At 36.3% G+C, this 18,014-nt stretch overlaps 1 protein-coding gene across 1 annotated transcript; it reads right to left on the bottom strand.

Moving 5' to 3' along the window:
- Positions 1 to 345: 345 nt before the first annotated feature.
- Positions 346 to 17,478, bottom strand: LOC106868576 (uncharacterized). The gene is made up of 7 exons (XM_014913898.3): positions 17,303 to 17,478; positions 16,350 to 16,491; positions 12,384 to 12,517; positions 10,252 to 10,339; positions 8,302 to 8,428; positions 7,160 to 7,213; positions 346 to 493 (listed from the first exon to the last, which is right to left on the bottom strand). Exons 1-7 carry the CDS (start codon positions 17,349 to 17,351, stop codon positions 401 to 403), a joined length of 687 nt encoding a protein of 228 aa, XP_014769384.1. The 5' UTR covers positions 17,352 to 17,478; the 3' UTR covers positions 346 to 400.
- Positions 17,479 to 18,014: the final 536 nt, after the last annotated feature.

Genomic DNA, 18,014 nt, shown 5'->3' with positions numbered 1-18,014 from the left:
AAAATGAACAATATCAATGCACTCATGCAGGTTCATATTGCATTACTCTAACCCCAGGGTTTGTGGTTGCTTGAGTAAAATCAAGAACGGATTAAGTGAATTTGGAAAATATTGACTGAGTAACACACGGTATTGTAACAGTTTGTGATGTTTGATTTACTTTTCAGTCTATTGTTTTCTCTTTCCATAAACATAAAATAAGTTATAATAAAATAACATAATTAGGCCAATTATTTTCTTTAAAATATTTTTCATAATACGCAAGCATATATTAAACATGTAATATTATAAACTCTTCTATATCGGTTCATATATTGATTCATGCATTGAAATCTAAACAAAATGAAAAATTATGAAATATTTATTTCAAAATGTATTGGAATTTTTGGCAGGAAGCGTTCTACTCTATATCTGGCACCGAATGAAACAGCAGCTTGGCAAGAAGAAAACTGACTGGAATCAAGATTGGTGAATAGACTGAACCGACAGCAGCCTGAAAAATAGTTTTAAAATGTATAAATATTCTTACGTTACATAAAATAGTTGATAATAAATAAAATACTTTCGTCTCAATAGAAATATTTCGAAAATTTAGACCCCCCCCCCCCCCAGTTTCTACTTTTGTAATCTCAGCATTGAGTTATCATCTATAAAAGATAGTGTGTTATGCAGACGTAATTGAATACCCACTAGATCTTACAAATACTAAAAAGCAATTGGAAGATATGAGAATAGAATAAGAGAAATATATTTTATATAATGAGTGGTAACGGATAAATCAATACATAGTTCTCTGAATTTGATATAATTAGATCCAGCTATAATAAAATCGAAAATTTAATGAACTGGCTTTTCACGGCTACAAATATTAAACAATCATTGGCCATAAACGCAATTACAAGGACAGCAAATATATTAATAGTAGCAATAGATACAATAATAGCAGCAACAGCAATTAATTAAAAGTGATGGTTTCTTTTTTGCTTGAAATGCAGCAAATGAAAAGAAAAATGAAATTGGAAAAAAAAAAGAAAAAAAAAAGCGGTGAAGCAGAAAGTGACTACGAAGAATTTTGTGGATAAACAGAACATTTAAATAGGGAGACTGAGTGAAAAAAACTACTATGAATTCAAATTGAAAAGTATTCGTGTGGCTGTGTGGTAAGTAGTTTGCTTACTAACCACATGGTTCCGGGTTCATTCCCACTGCGTGACACCTTGGCCAAGTGTCTTCTACTATAGCCTCGGGCCGACCAAAGCCTTGTGAGTGGATTTGGTAGACCGAAACTGAAAGAAGTCCGTCGTATATATGTATATATATATATATGTATGTGTGTGTATATGTTTGTGTCTGTGTCCCCCCAACATCGCTTGACAACCGATGCTGGTGTGTTTACGTCCCCGTAACTTAGCGGTTCGGCAAAAAAAGAGACCGATAGAATAAGTACTAGGCTTACAAAGAATAAGTCCTGGGGTCGATTCGCTCGACTAAAAGCGGTGCTCCAGCATGGCCGCAGTCAAATGACTGAAACACGTAAAAGAGTAAAAGAGTAAAGGTACAAAAAAAAATGGGAAAAAAACGAGATGTACTAATTGGTAGGTTAGACATTAGCGTTCATAATTGTTCTATATGTGGTCATGCTATCACATTTTGTTACTCAAGAATTCCAGAATGTTAAAACAGACTGGAAAAATTGTATGCCTTATCAGTGGCAGTTTTGGTTAATGAAATATTTATGCTTTAAAGGTGCTGGTATGACTGTGTAGTTAACAATTTCTACACATGCCTCTGATTGACCAATATCTTGTGAATGGAATTTGACAGGTGTAAACTGAGCACACGTGTGCATGTGAGCATAATTATATATGTGCGCGTGCACATGGCACAAGCATAGATGTCATTGCATATGTAGGCATTATTATATACTAAGCTAAGGCGGCGAGCTGGCAAAAACGTTTGTACGCCAGGCGAAATGCTTAGCGGTATGTCGTTTGCCGTTATGTTCTGAGTTCAAATTCCGCCGAGGTCGACTTTGCCTTTCATCCTTTCGAGGTCGATTAAATAAGTACCAATTACGCAGTGGAGTCGTTGTAATCGACTTAATCCATTTGTCTGTCCTTGCTTGTCCTCTCTATGTTTAGCCCCACCTGTGGGCAATAAAGAAATAATTATTATGTGCTAAGCTAAGGCGGTGAGCTGGCAAAATCGTTAGGATGCCAGCGAAATGCTTAGCAGTATTTCGCCCGTCACTACGTTCTGAGTTCAAATTCCGCTGAGGGCGATTTTGCCTTTCATCCTTTCAGGGTCGATAAAATAAGTACCAGTTGAAAACCGGAGTCGATGTAATCGACTCATCCCTGCCCCCTAAATTACTGCCCTTGTGGCAAAATTTGAAACCACTATTATATGCTGAACTTCTTGAATGTTTTACATATTTTGACGGTATCTTTGATAATAAAAACTCTAATCTTCTGATCAGGGTTGTTATTTCTAGTTTTGTGAACAGTTGCTTCTCAAGATATATATATGTAGTGATTCATGCAGGCATGGCATGGATTCGATCCTCGATAGCCAAATTTCACTTAACACTTCAGCAGCACTTCTCTCACGATAAAACAATAGTTTTTCTGTGAGTGACAGCAGTTACATTTGCCAGATGCCATCGCTAAGCAGAATAATGTCTTTGTCACTTGACCCTTCTAACCTCTTCTAGGCTACCAAAAGCTAGAATAGAGATAACAGACAGCTAACGAAATTTATTGTTCTCAGCAAATATGTCACTCCTTCTAACTAGTTTGGAAAATTATAAATACTAAAACACCGTAGGAAAAAGTTAGTTGGCAAAAAAGAGATGACGTAGAGGCGACCATCGACAAAAGTCCAGTTAGTGAGATTAATTCAACTGAGAGAAGGCTTATAGTGAGGATATCAACTATGATATTAGTGTCTTATCACAACACCACAGCTGTTTAAATGCCAGGCACCATGAAGGCATCATTTTATCGACTTCCTACATTTAACATTCGCACTATCTTCCTCTAATTCCCTGTTAGGCAGCTAGCAGTTGACCAAACATAAACAGCAACAACCTACAAGAAAAGATAACTCTATTGTTTTTATATGATACACACCTGTCCGTCGAGGCAAGGCATTATACAAAGTAACGTTAAATAAATATCTCTTTACAACTGCAATCACTGTTCTTTCATTTTTCACATCTTACAATATGCCGTTGCAATAAATCTCAACCGTTCCAATTGGTGACCCCGAATTAAAGAATTGCAGCCTTCACCTTCGCCTTCACCTTTACCTTCGCATGAACAGTTGTCACATCCATCGATTACACTGGTGATCCCATCTAAAAACGGTTGCTACTTTCTTAATGCTACATGCCGCTGTATTTTGCTGACTAAAGAACTACAGTCTTCATATCAACAGTCGTTAAACCAGAGGAAAAGAACGCCAACCTTCGTCACCACCAAGATGCAAACTCGTTCGACCTGCTACAGAAAGCGCTATACTGCGATCCACATTGCGATGCACTTCACAAGAATGCAACACTGCTGACGCACAAAGAATTCGCTCACCATGGAAGCCAATAAATGCATCATTTCGACAGCTACATCATTAACTTCTAATTAACCACGACAACAGCGCCAGACACATTTCACTTCTGAAAAACCTTCAAAGCATTTCACACACTGCAATCCTGCAGGAAGATCTTCCATATCGTGAATTGAGAATACACTCACTCGCTCACCTGAACTTATTTTACAGCGAATTTTGATACGTGCACCTGCACTCGTGTATACGCCCTCACGCGCTAACTCATTTTCTGTGTTACCCAGTTACTGACTGCACATTTTGGCACGCAAAAAGACACTGCTATTCTGACCTATCCGAATAGAAAATTGTCCCGCATACACTTCAATGAACCTCTCTCCTGATATGCAAAATTTTTCCTTAGCCATGCATTTCTTTCGCTTCCTCAACCGTTCGTTTCCTTTTCCTGGAACCTCTCTTGAGGAGGAGTGATGTAGTGGTTCATGCAGGCATGGCGTGGATTCGATCCTAGATAGCCAAATTTCACTTAACAATTCAACAGCACTTTTCTCACGGCAAAACAATAGTTTTCTGTGAGTGACAGCAGTTACATTTGCCATATGCCATTGCTAAGCAGAATAATGTCTTTGCCACTTGACCCTTCTAACCTCTTCTAGGCCACCAAAAGCTAGAATAGAGATAACAGACAGCCAACGATATCTATTGTTCTCAGCAATATGTATGTCCTTCTGGCTGGTCTTGGATAGTTATAAAAACAAGAACTCCGCAAGCCAAAGTCAGTTAGTGAGAACCGAGTCTGGCTGATCGGCTGAACAAAACGCCGTCTCTAAGGAAAAGGCACTAAGGGGCAACTATGGTAACTCACTAACGAAGCAGTTGTTTCGTCACACCACTCTCACGTTCACTAACTCACTTTCTTTTCTCTGTAGCATTACCATATCTCTCTATATATACTACTATGAGATCGTGTACACACATACCGGCCGAAATTAATTCTTTTTACTTCGCATGCTTTTCCATTTACTAGTTATACATACCAACCCGTCGTGGTTTTGGATATATACAAAGTAACAGTAAATAAATATCTCTTTAACACTTCAATCACTGTTCTTCTTCCATCTTGCATACTGGCAACAAACACCTTAACAACAACCATTACAATTGGTGACCCTCGACTGCAACGAAGAACTAACCGTTACATATGCACACACACACACACACACACACACACACACATATATATATATAACCTCCACTATCGCTACCGTGTGACACTTCACCAACCCAACCGCTTTTTATTTATTTTTGTACACAAACTAGCATCATAAATTAGGGACTATTAGAACTTTCCAATGTTATGTTTCTATCCAATAAAACATCAGTACTTCCTAATTTATTTCGCTATATCAGCAAAATAATTCCTCAAAGTCTGGCTGCCTTTAACAATTTTAATATGCAAATTTTAATTTCCTCGAAGGTTGTACTCACGGCACATTCTTTACTTCACGGTTTCCAGTGAACTCTGTTCAAAATGCCATAAACCTCGGATGAAGAAAACTAAACAACTGGATTTATTGCAGTTGTTAATACTTTCATGTTGGCACTCCGTTGCTTACGACGACGAGGGTTCCAGTTGATCCGATCAACGGAACAGCCTGCTCGTGAAATTAACGTGCAAGTGGCTGAGCACACCACAGGCACGCGTACCCTTAACGTAGTTCTCGGGGATATTCAGCGTGACACATTGTGACAAAGCTGATCCTTTGAATTACAGGCACAACAGAAACAGGAAGTAAGAGTGAGAGAAAGTTGTGGTGAAAGAGTACAGCAGGGTTCGCCACCATCCCCTGCCGGAGCCTCGTGGAGCTTTAGGTGTTTTCGCTCAATAAACACAACGCTCGGGCTGGGAATCGAAACCGCGATCCTATGACCGCGAGTCCGCTGCCCTAACCACTGGGTCAATGCGCCTCCACAATACTTTTATAAACCTCATGTAATCTAGGTTTCTTTAAAATTATACTTTCTCAGTCACTAGTCTAAATCCGAAATTTGACAGAAGTTATTTGTCTGATCAATTTTTTTCTTTTTACGAAAATAACCCCCACCCCCTTGTAACTTTCTCTTCGTCTCTCTTTTTTCTTTCTCTCTCTCGCGCTTACACACAGAAGCCCTTTCTCTCTCTCTCTCTCTCTCTCTCTCTCTCTCTCTTTCTCCCCCTCTCTCCCTCTTTCTCTTTCTCACACACACACACACATATACACACTCTCTCTAATATATGTAGTGGCGCGAAATTATGGCCGCCATTAAGGAAGTACAATCTACGTATGCGCAAGGGACTTGCCTTCCCGGAAGCCCCTCGAGTGCACATGCGTAGTAAAACCAGTACCTAAAGCGCTTCGCGCGCTTTCTAACACTTTTTTAGCACGATGCCTTCGATGTGACAATAACTTACTCTTCTGAGATGCCTCAACGAAGCTTTTGACCTTCCAATGCTAATTACAAGTTAATCAGGATTTGTAAAACCAAGCATCACCAAAAATAAAACTTATTTTTATTATGTTGTTAATTGTTCTACTGTTTCTTAATATATAATTTTGTTGAAAGGTGATAGAGAGAGACTAATGTCTCTATTGCAACTATCAACCTTTTACACATACATTCAATCTCTCTCTCTTATTTGAACACAACTTCTAATATTTAGTTTCCACTTAGAAATCCGCTTCATTAGCGTGAACTGCTGGTGATCACTAAGCAACAGCTTTTGATACTGGTTTCAAATTTCTAGCACAAGGACAGCAATTTCGAGGAAGGGATTAGTCGATTACATCGACCCAGTGCTCAACTGGTACTTATTTTATCGACCCTTAAAGGATGAAAAGTAAAGTCAACCTCGGCGGAATTTGAGCCCAGAACATAATGACGGACGAAATGCCGCTAAGCATTTTGTCCGGCGGGCTAACGATTCTGCCAGCTAATTCCTTCTTTTGCTGTTTGATATTAACTACAACAGTCTCCCAAAAGCCATCATTACTTTCTATATTTAGCTTCATGATCTATCGACCAAGGGCTTTCTCTTTTTCCATAAAAATAATGTTAAAGACATTAACAGATCGTAGGAGCGGCTGTGTGGTAAATAGCTCGCTTACCAACCACATGGTTCTGAGTTCAGTCTCACTGCGTGGCACCTTGGGCAAGTGTCTTCAACTATAGCCTCGGGCCGACCAAAGCCTTGTGAGTGGATTTGGTAGACCGAAACTGAAAGAAGTCCGTCTTATATATGTATATATATGTATGTATGTGTGTGTGTTTGTTCCCCCAACATCGCTTGACAACCGATGCTGGTGTGTTTACGTCCCTGTAACTTAGCAATTCGGCAAAAGAGACTGATAGAATAAGTACTAGGCTTACAAAGAATAAGTCCTGGGGTCGATTTGCTCGACTAAATGCGGTGCTCCAGCATGGCCACAGTCAAATGACTGAAACAAGTAAAAGAGTAAAAGAGATCGTTAACTTTGAAGGTTTAGTTTTTTTTTCCTTTTTTTTTTCTTTAAGCATCTCGTAAGTTGGAAGTAACCATGAAGTGAAAATTACTCACAGCAGAACAAAGAATTCCTGTTGGAGACATCGTAGACATACCATAGGAAGGTGACTAGAAACAAAATAATACAAGTTGTTAAAATAATTATTATGTAAATTTTAAATAATATTTCATACATATATACATGTTACATACATACATACATACATACATACATACATAGATGACTGGGTGATAAGAAGTCTGCTTCCCAACCATATGGTTCCAGGTTCAGCCCAACTACGTGGCACCTCGGACAAGTATCCTCTACTATAGCACCGAGCTGACCAGACCCTTGTGAGTGGATTTGGTAAACAGAAACTGAAAGCAGTCCCCCGTATGTACGTGCGCGCGCGCGCGTGTGTAAAAGATAAAAATATATCATTTCATTTACTTGTTTCAGTCTTTTTTCAATGGGACTGAACCCGTAACTATTTGTCTAGGAAGGAAACATCTTATCACATTGTTTAAAAAGATTCTATGGCTTTTAGAATAAGAAACCCCTGGTGACAAAGTGTGGCGATTACTCTGTTTCACTGTTAGCCCTAATGTATCACTAAAAACTGCTTTTGGGGGATTACTTGAGTCACATTCCTGGTATTAATGTTTGTTTGTTTCACTTAGTAAGAAATTGTTGGGTAAATCGAAACTTTATATTTAGAATTTTTGTTTTTTCGTGTAAGAATTGGAAATCTTACACGTTTTTAGTTGGTTTCCCTCAAAATTCTGACGCTGACGAGATTTGAATGGAGACAGAAAAAAACTAAAAGTTCGTGCCATTGTACTGTATTACGTTGGAATAATACTGAGCACAAAATGATATTCGGTTATTTCGTTACCATTCATACATAAGATTCATACTGGGCTTCGTATATTTTATCCAAGAGTCACTTTGATGGCATGCACTGCTCTCTCACTCAATAATAATAATAATAATAATAATTAATAATATTAATAATAATAATGATGATTATGATGATAATAATGATTATAACAATAATGATGATGATAATAATAATAATTATAATAATAATAATGACGATGATGATGATGATGATGATAATAATAATAATAATAATAATAATAATAATAATAATAATAATAATAATAATAATAATAATAATAATAATAATAATAATAATGATAATAAAGAGAATTACAGGGCAATTGAGAATATTCCGCTTGAGTCTGAGGTTAATTTCCCAATAACTTCGAGTAAACTGCATCGCGTCGTAACTACACTTATTTGCAACGTTCATTCGGCAGAGAACCATATTGTTTAAAGTGCTGGAAAATAGACAAATAATGAATAAATCTTTAACAACATAATACCTCAAAGAACAATTTTTTATTGTACATGTTTGAGTATCACCATTCTAAATCAAAATCACAGTAGGCCAATCTAGCTTTGTGTGTTGAATTGAAATACAGGCATTCCTCAACTTGTCTTTTGTAGTTGCGTTATTTCCAACTTCAATTCGATTTATTCGACATTTAGTCAGCCTCAGCGAACATATTTAAAAAGTATAGAATTTTTTTTTTTTTTTGTGAAAAACAATACTGAAGTAGAAAATCAAATAAAATACACTAAAAAATATCTACAAAGCATTTGTTAAAACATTTGTTTTGCAAGATCTGAAATATGAAATCGTTTGTTGAAACAGATATTGTTATATTTAGGGATGGGACAAAGGACACCTTGTAGGGCAAGATTCGTGACATAGGGACTTCCGGTGGGAGAAATAAAACAAAAGAATGTCAACAGTAAGTGTAAAATGAATCTGAGTAAACTAAACAGAAATAACTGATGGCTTAAACCCTGATGTACGTAAAGTAATCAACCTTTGATAAATGTATTCTCGTTTCCACTAGTTTGTCTGCGTATAGCTTAACAAATCTAATAACTGGTGACCCCGACGATAGAACAACAGCTCTCGTTGTCGAAACAAACATGGCTAGCAACAAAACAACACTGAGGCTATCACAGTTCTGGCCTAAGAGGGCTGAACTGTGGTTCGCGCAGGCGGAAGCTCAATTCGATATAAACAAGGTAACGGCCGACCAAACGAAGTACTCGCACGTTGTGGCAGCACTAGACGAAGACACGGCAACGAAGGTGCTGGACATTTTAACCCATCCCCCACCAACGATAAAATACGCCATATTGAAAGATAGGCTAGTGGATACATTCCGACGCAGTGAAAGAGAAACGGCAGCCAAGATACTGGAGGAGGAATTAGGCGATTATTATTTTGTTTCTAGCCACTGATGGACAGGATATTGGCATTAGTCCCCCACCCACCGATGAGTCACTTCCTTTGTGCTTAAAGAAACATTTCTCCGCAAGCTGCCACCCCAGGTCCAGGCCCTCATAACTCAGACCGAAATCAAGGACCTGCGGCAATTAGCAAAGGCAGCTGACAAACAATTTTTTTCCAGTGGTATCATGGTCAACGGCATAGGGTCGGCCCCGAGACGGGGTAGGGTTAAGCATGATGACCTGTGCTTCTACCATGCAAAGTTCGGAAAAAAGGCGACAAAGAGCAAACACCCATGTAGCTTTGGGACCCCTTCACCAGTGACCCAGGGAAACTCCAGGGCTGGCCGCCAATGAACGCCCTGCCCTGGTGGCCGGCATACATGACCAAATGCTCCTCTATGTCCGCCATCGCAGCTCCGGGCGCAGGTTCCTAATCGACACAGGAGCAGAAGCTAGCGTGATCCCGGCGTCGGCAAAACAACAGAAAACCATTTCAGTGTATCCTTCCTAAAAAAAAACAATATCAAAAACCGACAAGATCCTCACTCTGCAACAGTAGCATAGCTAAAGTGTATACCATCCGAGACAGCCCTTTAATTTTCCGCCCTCGTCTGCGATACAGACTTATACAGTAGACCCAAAAGTGCTGCCTCCATAAAAGCATCACCTGGGCTGACCTCCCCCCACTGCAACAACTGCTAGCTACGCTACTGCTCCATGATATCAACGATAAAGCAAGGCATAAACGAAGAAATACTAATAATTTTTAACAGCTTTTTTAGACATTAATTAATTAGTTTATATATATATTTATAGTTACTATTTATTCTACAGAATTCAAATAGTTTACCTGCAGTTGTTAGATACGCCAGCGCCGCAATCTTGAAGTGCTTGTTTAGTCGATGGGTTTGATAGGCAAGGGATGACAGCCATCAGTACTTCAAAATAATGAAAAGCGTGATTTATATAACTCAGCACTTGAGAAACATTAGATTAATGTTTTTAATTTTCATAAAATGATTATAACAATGACACGTTTTATGAATTTTAACGATGAACAAAGGATTATGTTGATGAGAACAAGACGAACATATGTAAGTCATTAATTCAAGATAGATTTTAAGGTTCAAATATAGCTATTAAAAGTAAAAATAAATTTTAAAAATTAGTTATTCGTAATCTCGCTATCCAAACAGAATATACTTCGCTGAGAATATCAACTAAAGCCAAAATATGCCCAATGCTTTCATCAGTTGATTTTTTAAAAGCCAGATCTACTCTAATATGTGTCAATCTAGAAATGTCGAGCAACTCTTATGAGACTTATCTCTTTTGCTTGAAAGAGAAACATTCCGTTTAGGAGTATTTGAGAATTTAAATACCCCTATTCTGAATATTTCTCTTAATTAATTACCTGAACAATCTAAAGAAAACAATTACAGATTATTTCGGATAATTCATTACATACATTTCAATAATTAATAATCGATCAAATACAGACCATTTCGTCTGATGTAAGATATTTGGGGTTTTATATTTCGTTATTTTCCATCTGAGGAAGTTATCTATAATGAACTGATTATTGATTATTGAAATATATAAAATGAAATATTCGAAATATCAATAACTTGTTTTCTGTTCATTTCAATCACATGCAACATTTATTATTCTATTCATATTAATTATTACCGAGTCCGTATTAATGTCGCTTTTTAGACATGAGAATGGAAGTTTAACATATCCGGATAATCGATCCCTTATTCCTTTGCTCATTTGTCTTTCATTTTAATACATCAATAATAAGTACACACACACACACACACATACACGTACACACACACACACACACACACACACACACACACACACACACACACACACACACACACACACATCACACACACACACACTGATCACTTTTAATCTTACCCAATAGAATATGTTTACCAGACGAGGAGACCAAAACAAGGTCGTTTTCCCCAGCTGGCTTTAACATCTTTAACATTTTTGGACATCTACATTGTCCAAAATTTCTATCAAGTGATCTTATTGGAATTATCTTTGTTGCTTGCTGTTTTCAGATTTTAAACATCCCTAGGGGTTGAGCCCTTACCATATTTAGAAGTACTATTTATCCCCACTTAAACGTTGATGTTCTGTTAGAACAAACTATACTGCAGTAGATACCATGAGAGAAACTCTCACATTACAAAATGCACTCTTGCTTATATCGCTAGCGAGGAGATAAATTCTTGCTTCCCCCGGTGCCGAAATCACCGGGTCACGTGATTTGACTTCCTTGGTCTTGTCAATGATGGACACTCGACCGCTAGAAATAGCAGCGATTGCCAGCGATATATAGAATAACAGGCCCAGAACAGGTGCTGGTATCGCAATTAACCAGTGGGCTTGTTAAAAATACTATCATCTATTTGTATCCACTAAGCAGAACGCTTTATCGAACTATTTTCCTTCAGTCATAAATTGAAAGATTGTCTGGCCTTTTCGTAGCATAAATGCCAATGCATGTGTTATTACATGCAATTTTTGGTAATAATTTCGAGAATATTATTTTGGATGGAAAAAAAAAGTAAGAAATGAAGACATTTTCACTAGAAAAAATAATATATAATTTCCTCCCCCACTCCCCGCTCCACTGAAACTCATAGGTCACCCCTTTACCTGTCCAGAGCATTTTCATAAGTTTGTCTTAAACGTCTATGCTTGTTTTCAGATTTTTCGTTAGCATTTGTTTCATACGTTTCTTTCGTAAATCCAAAGTTGCTCTGGTGGCTGAAAAGATTTGGGAATGTGTATCGTGTACGATGCATAGATGCCAGGGAAATATGTCGTTTGTATCATATATGACAGACAGAACAGGTAAAGAGTTAAACTTACTTCATATGCATTGATCAGTAGACGTAAATGGTGGTGGGGGGACAATTTGATACAAAAATAGATCGAAATAAATCTATAACTTACGTCCAAATGCTTCATTACAAACCCAAGATAAAAACTGGGTTTGTTGTTGAATGTTTGTTTGGGCAGTAGCATTGTTCATTTGGCATGATCCAGTATAAACAGTTTGAAGACAGGATACAAATTCTGGTAGATTTCTTTTTGGTTAACATGAAATTATAGAATGCAAGATATAAATTATTAATTTATACAGTGATGAGTATTAATACTATACGTGCTCATTTTCGTGTGCGCGCGCGCGAATGTTCCTAGAAAGCCATACTATGCCAAATAACAATTGGTTTTGATGACATCTTTCTCCCAAAACATTAGAATGTGTATAGCCCATAATAAATAAAAGAGTCCATTCGGAAATAATGAACTTCAACATTTTCATATATTCAAAAGATACAGGAACAATTTATGCCATATTCCTAATTGGGAATAATCACTACTGTTCAAGGAAATCAGTGACAGCAAGTAGATCAATTCAATAAAATATCTGAAACAAAATATATTGGATTCTTTTGGGGAGAGGAAAACCCTTATGCTTCCGTTAGTGTCTACCATTATAAAATTAATGGCGATGATTTCGCGTTACATTTTCTTTTCTCTCGCGACACTAGAATACAATTCATTTAAAATATTTTACTGAACGGATTTGGACTCTGGTTGCTTGAGTCTATATCATTAATTATTCTCAATAAGAAGATACCAAGACAGCGAGCTGACAGAATCATAGAGCGTTGGGGACAAAATGCTTAGTGACATTTCTTCGTTTTTTTACTTTCTGAGTTCAAATTATGCCGAGTCTGACTTCGCAGTTCATTCTTTCGAGATCAATAGAATAAGTACCAGTTGAACACTAAGATCGATGTAATCGACTTACCTGCTTCCCTAAAACTGTTAGCCTTGTGTTAAAATATTTGAAATCATTATTATAAGACATATGGCATATCAAATGCTCCTTCCAGCTAAGAGACAGAAAAATACTTAAGACTTTTACAATGTGATGAAAATATTTTAGTAGTTATGCTATTATAAATTAGCAATATTATCTGTATCATTAAGGCGGCGAGCTGGCGGAGCCGTTAGTATGCCAGGCAAAACGCTTAGCGGCATTTCGTTCGTCTTTACGTTCTGTGTTCAAGTCCACCGAGGTTGACTTTGACTTTCATTCTTTCGGGGTCGATAAAATAAGTACCAGTCGAGCACTTACTCCCTCCTCAGAAATTGCTGGCCTTATGCCAAAATTTGAAACCAGTATTACCTGTATCGTTGATAACAACATTACCTCGAACACTAAATAGCAGAATGATGCACTATCTTCGTGTGAGACATATTGTAGTAAAAGCGCTATACAAAACAAAAAATAAAAAACAAAAAAATACTGAATATCGATGAAAATACAAACGATTTTATATCTACAAGACGTGCTCGTAATTTAAACGAAAAGAAAAACATTTTTGCGAGAATACCTACTTAATTGAAACTAAAGTACCTGATTTGTCCTCTAAGACAATGAACAAATGACATTACAGTTGCTGAGGTCACCTTCTCATCAGTTGTGGCTGTCTCGTCTAAGACTGCAGGGAAGAATATCTACGGTTAATTACTCATAAAACTAGCATTTACTGCTTTTTTTCTTATTTTTTTTATATATGTTTAAAACAACTATGGCTCTCTAAGAGATATCATAATGGATTTTAAACACCTGAGTAGCTAACCAGACAATTGAAAAAAGACGTTAAAGCCTATGTATGATTCATACATGCATACCTACATACATACGTACGTACATACATACATACATACATACATACATACATACATACATACACACATCATATATCATATTATATCATATTATATTACGTACCAGCTATCTGTGCTCTCAAATATAAAATTAAACGAAAGTAAGTTATAAAATTTATGTTAGTGCTTCAAAAGAGAAATATCGTGGCAGTTAAAAGTGAAAACTAGAACTTAAAATGTATGAACGAATAAAGGTATTGTAATAACTTTAGACTGTAATGTAGGTACTTTTGGAACGAGAAAAATTTAGTAATATTGTAAAGAATTGTAGGATTCTTTGGTGAAGTTTCTGTCGTAAACAACAGAAGATTATTATTCAAGGAAGAGTAAATTACAAGAAAAATATTGTAAATATAATACGACATAAGTTTTCTTCTCTTTATGAAATCATCAGAAAACAAGGACATCCTATTCAAAATTTTGTCAGCGTAAACTCAGCTTCAGTTAACTTTGACAATGCAGTCAAGAGTGAAATATACTGTTAATACATCGATAAGACATTTTTGTTTGGATGATTTTATTTGTTATAAATATCGCGAGATTAATTTACAGATCTGATAAGCTTTATGGTTTTTGTTTCAGATTATTTTCCCCTGCAAAATAACCGACGGTGATTGAAAGGTATTGCGTGACTGAAATAATAGCGTTAAGCAGATGGAGTCAAGGTGTATATTCTGAAAATTTGGAAAATATCTCCTCTATTCTTTCAAAAAAGCTTTGACAGTTTTTGGTCTTTCTTCAAACACGTTAGCAGTGCTCATGAATAAATTAGCCTGAACTGAAGTACTATATTTTCCCTACCTTCACGAAAAAATAACACAGAACTAAGTTGCCACTATCACAAAAAATGCAAAGCCTTATAATTTCTGGTGGCTTTGTTTGACGAATATACATTTATACTATAAGCAACGGTATACTACAAGGACTGAATAATATTTTCAGAGCTACAAAATACTTCAGGCTTGAATGTATAACTCTTCTTGTTACAAATATATTTTAATTTACATTTCTACTCATATATTTTGGAAGAGGCACATTCTAGTCTGCAGCTACAAAAAAAGCATAGCCATTATCGTAATAAGTAAGCCGTTATTTACCAATAATTCGAAACCACTAAACCAGCCTATGTTTCCTCGTTTTTTTTTTTCTATCACTATTACAATGACCTGAAAAATGCGAACCGATTACACCCAACCGAAGCTGCTTAATGTGCGTGCTTTCTCGCTTGTACTCATGCTTCTCAGACTCCATACTGATCTCTTTACTTCATTTGAGCTTTTCGGAACCCACAACACAAATTCTCTCTCTCTCTCTCTCTCTCTCTCTCTCTCTCTCTCACACACACACACACACACACACACACACATACACACACGCTTTCTGTTTCAAACTATAGGCACCTAAACATCCTGAATCAATCTGTGCTACTATCTAGTAGTTGAGACCGACCTGAAATGGCCATGGGTACTTATCTGTGTCATTGGACGAGCTTTACAATTCTTTTTACTGCATAAGACCTGAAAGTTTGATAAAAGGGGATAGTCGATTACATTGACCCCCCCAGTGCTCAACTGCATCATAGTTATCGATCTCGAAAGGATGGTAGATAAAGTAGACCTCTGCAGAGAACTCAAAACATGAAGAAGGAAGAAATGCTGCTAGGCATTGTGTCCAGCGTGCTAGCGATTCCACTAGCTCTCTGCCTTAACAATAATAACTACTTCTACTATAGGAACAGAGAATGAAATATTTGTAGATGGAAACTAGTCTAGTACATCGCCCTCAGTGCTCAACTAGTACATTTATCGACCTCGAAAGGATGAAAGGTAAAGTCGACTTCGGCGGAATTTGAACTCAGAACGTGAAGACGGGCGAAATACTGCTAAGCATTTTGTCCGGAATGCTAACGAATCCACCAGCTCTTGGACTAGCTTAAATGTACAGGTCACCATAATTAACACGCTTCCTTTGTAGGTTTAAAGACTAGTCGATATCGCCTAATCAAGAATCATTAATAAAAGGGTCATTATTTTCAAAAGAAATATTTAATTAAAAACTTAATATGACTCAGGCAAAATGCCCATGGACATTTTGATATGTGTGTTTCAAACAGCTTAGGTTTAATATTAACTGATTATATTAGATGTTATAAAATGTAAAATATCTGAAACCTACCCACAAACATAATGATATTGTTGAATCGAAGCAGCCACAATGGATCCAATTTGTAATTGGCTTCCAATGTTGCCTAGTTGTTGGTCTAAGCATCTACTTGCCATGGCACTTGTTTGCACTGAACTACAAACATTGCTGCATTCTGAAATAAACAAAAAAATTGAAAAAATACTTTAATGACCAAACTGAAATTAATAAAATATGGTGTATGATTGTATAAGATAATCTGTAGATAGATAAAAGCTTTCGCTTGAAGATCAATCTTTCAAGATCGCCTAAATCAAGTAAGATATCAGAAGAGGACAGGCTATAGCTTTTAACTGCTATTAATTGTCATAAACTTTATCATTATCGGTCTTCGAAAATTACTTACATTGGCATGTATGTGTGTGATACGTTTGCATATATATCTCTCCATCAAAAGTCTAGGAATGAAGACAGTATTTATAACATTAAACAGTTCGTCAATCGACTACAGAAGTCAAAGTTTTTGGAATAATTATGTGTGTGTGTGTGTGTGTGTGTGTGTGTGTGTGTGTGTGTGTGTGTGTGTGTGTGTGTGTGTGTGTGTGTGTGTGTGTGTGTGTGTATTCAGTTTATTCATTCAAAGCTAATTATTGCGATCATTTTGAAGCAAATCCTTGAATCCTTTTCAGTCAAAAAACCAGGTGATAGCATTTTATGAACCATTAATTTTGTTACCAATAACCGTTTGATAATATTATCAGAGACAATATCTGAGATTATAATAAGTGGCTTCCACTCATATATATATATATATATATATATATATATATATATACACACACATATGCTACTAGTAAAAGTACATCAATACTTCACATATTTGCCAACATTTGACATAAAAGAATAATCAATTGATTAAATATATTACAATTTCCCGCTTTATGAAATATCTTGTTTAACAAAAAGAAAAAGTCAAAATTACTTACCAGCATTAATTAATATCGAAAACAAAATTGCAAAATATCTTAACCACATGTCGAACTTCAAAATATCCAAAAATATATATATAGAATTCAAAATGTTGCAGTCATAAGAAAAGTGATCTGGCTATATAAAAAAATTCTGACAACTAGTGATGCATACCATAAAAGGGAAATTCTCTGCAATATATGACGTAAGAAGATTCCAAATTCTGGTTGGTTATTAAAATCTGAAGAGTCCATTTCTTCATATAGGGATGTTGAATCAATAGATTGGTTTCCACAATGAAAATAGATAATAAATAAACAGTAATTTTAAAGTTATTACTGTTGGTTTTAAACTTTTACCTACATTCTATAAATAGGTTGAATTTCTAATAGTAATTCATAACAATGATGTCAAGATCAGAGAACAATATTTAAGGAAGGCTTCTTTAAAAACAATGGTTCCCGGATGTTCCGAGTTTTCAATAGGCACCGTTTTCTCTGCATTATAATATCAGTGTTATAACGAATAAATATATATCTTTCATAGTGAAATCACAGAGTATTAAACTATTTGCTTTAAGCTTTCAAACTGAATCATTTCAGTTTAAAATGTTTCGGGGCTGATCTGGCATTTCAATCCTCCATTGACGATAAAATAAATACTAATAAAGCACTCTGGTCGATTCAGTTCTTTGTGTCCGTTCTCTACAAAACGGTCGCCTTATGTCAA

This window comes from Octopus bimaculoides, chromosome 1 (assembly GCF_046866305.1).
Source record: "Octopus bimaculoides isolate indiv1 chromosome 1, ASM4686630v1, whole genome shotgun sequence".
Taxonomy (NCBI): Eukaryota; Metazoa; Mollusca; class Cephalopoda; order Octopoda; family Octopodidae; genus Octopus; species Octopus bimaculoides.
Note: the sequence above shows the minus strand (reverse complement) of the source record. Positions and strands in the feature narration are given on the sequence as shown.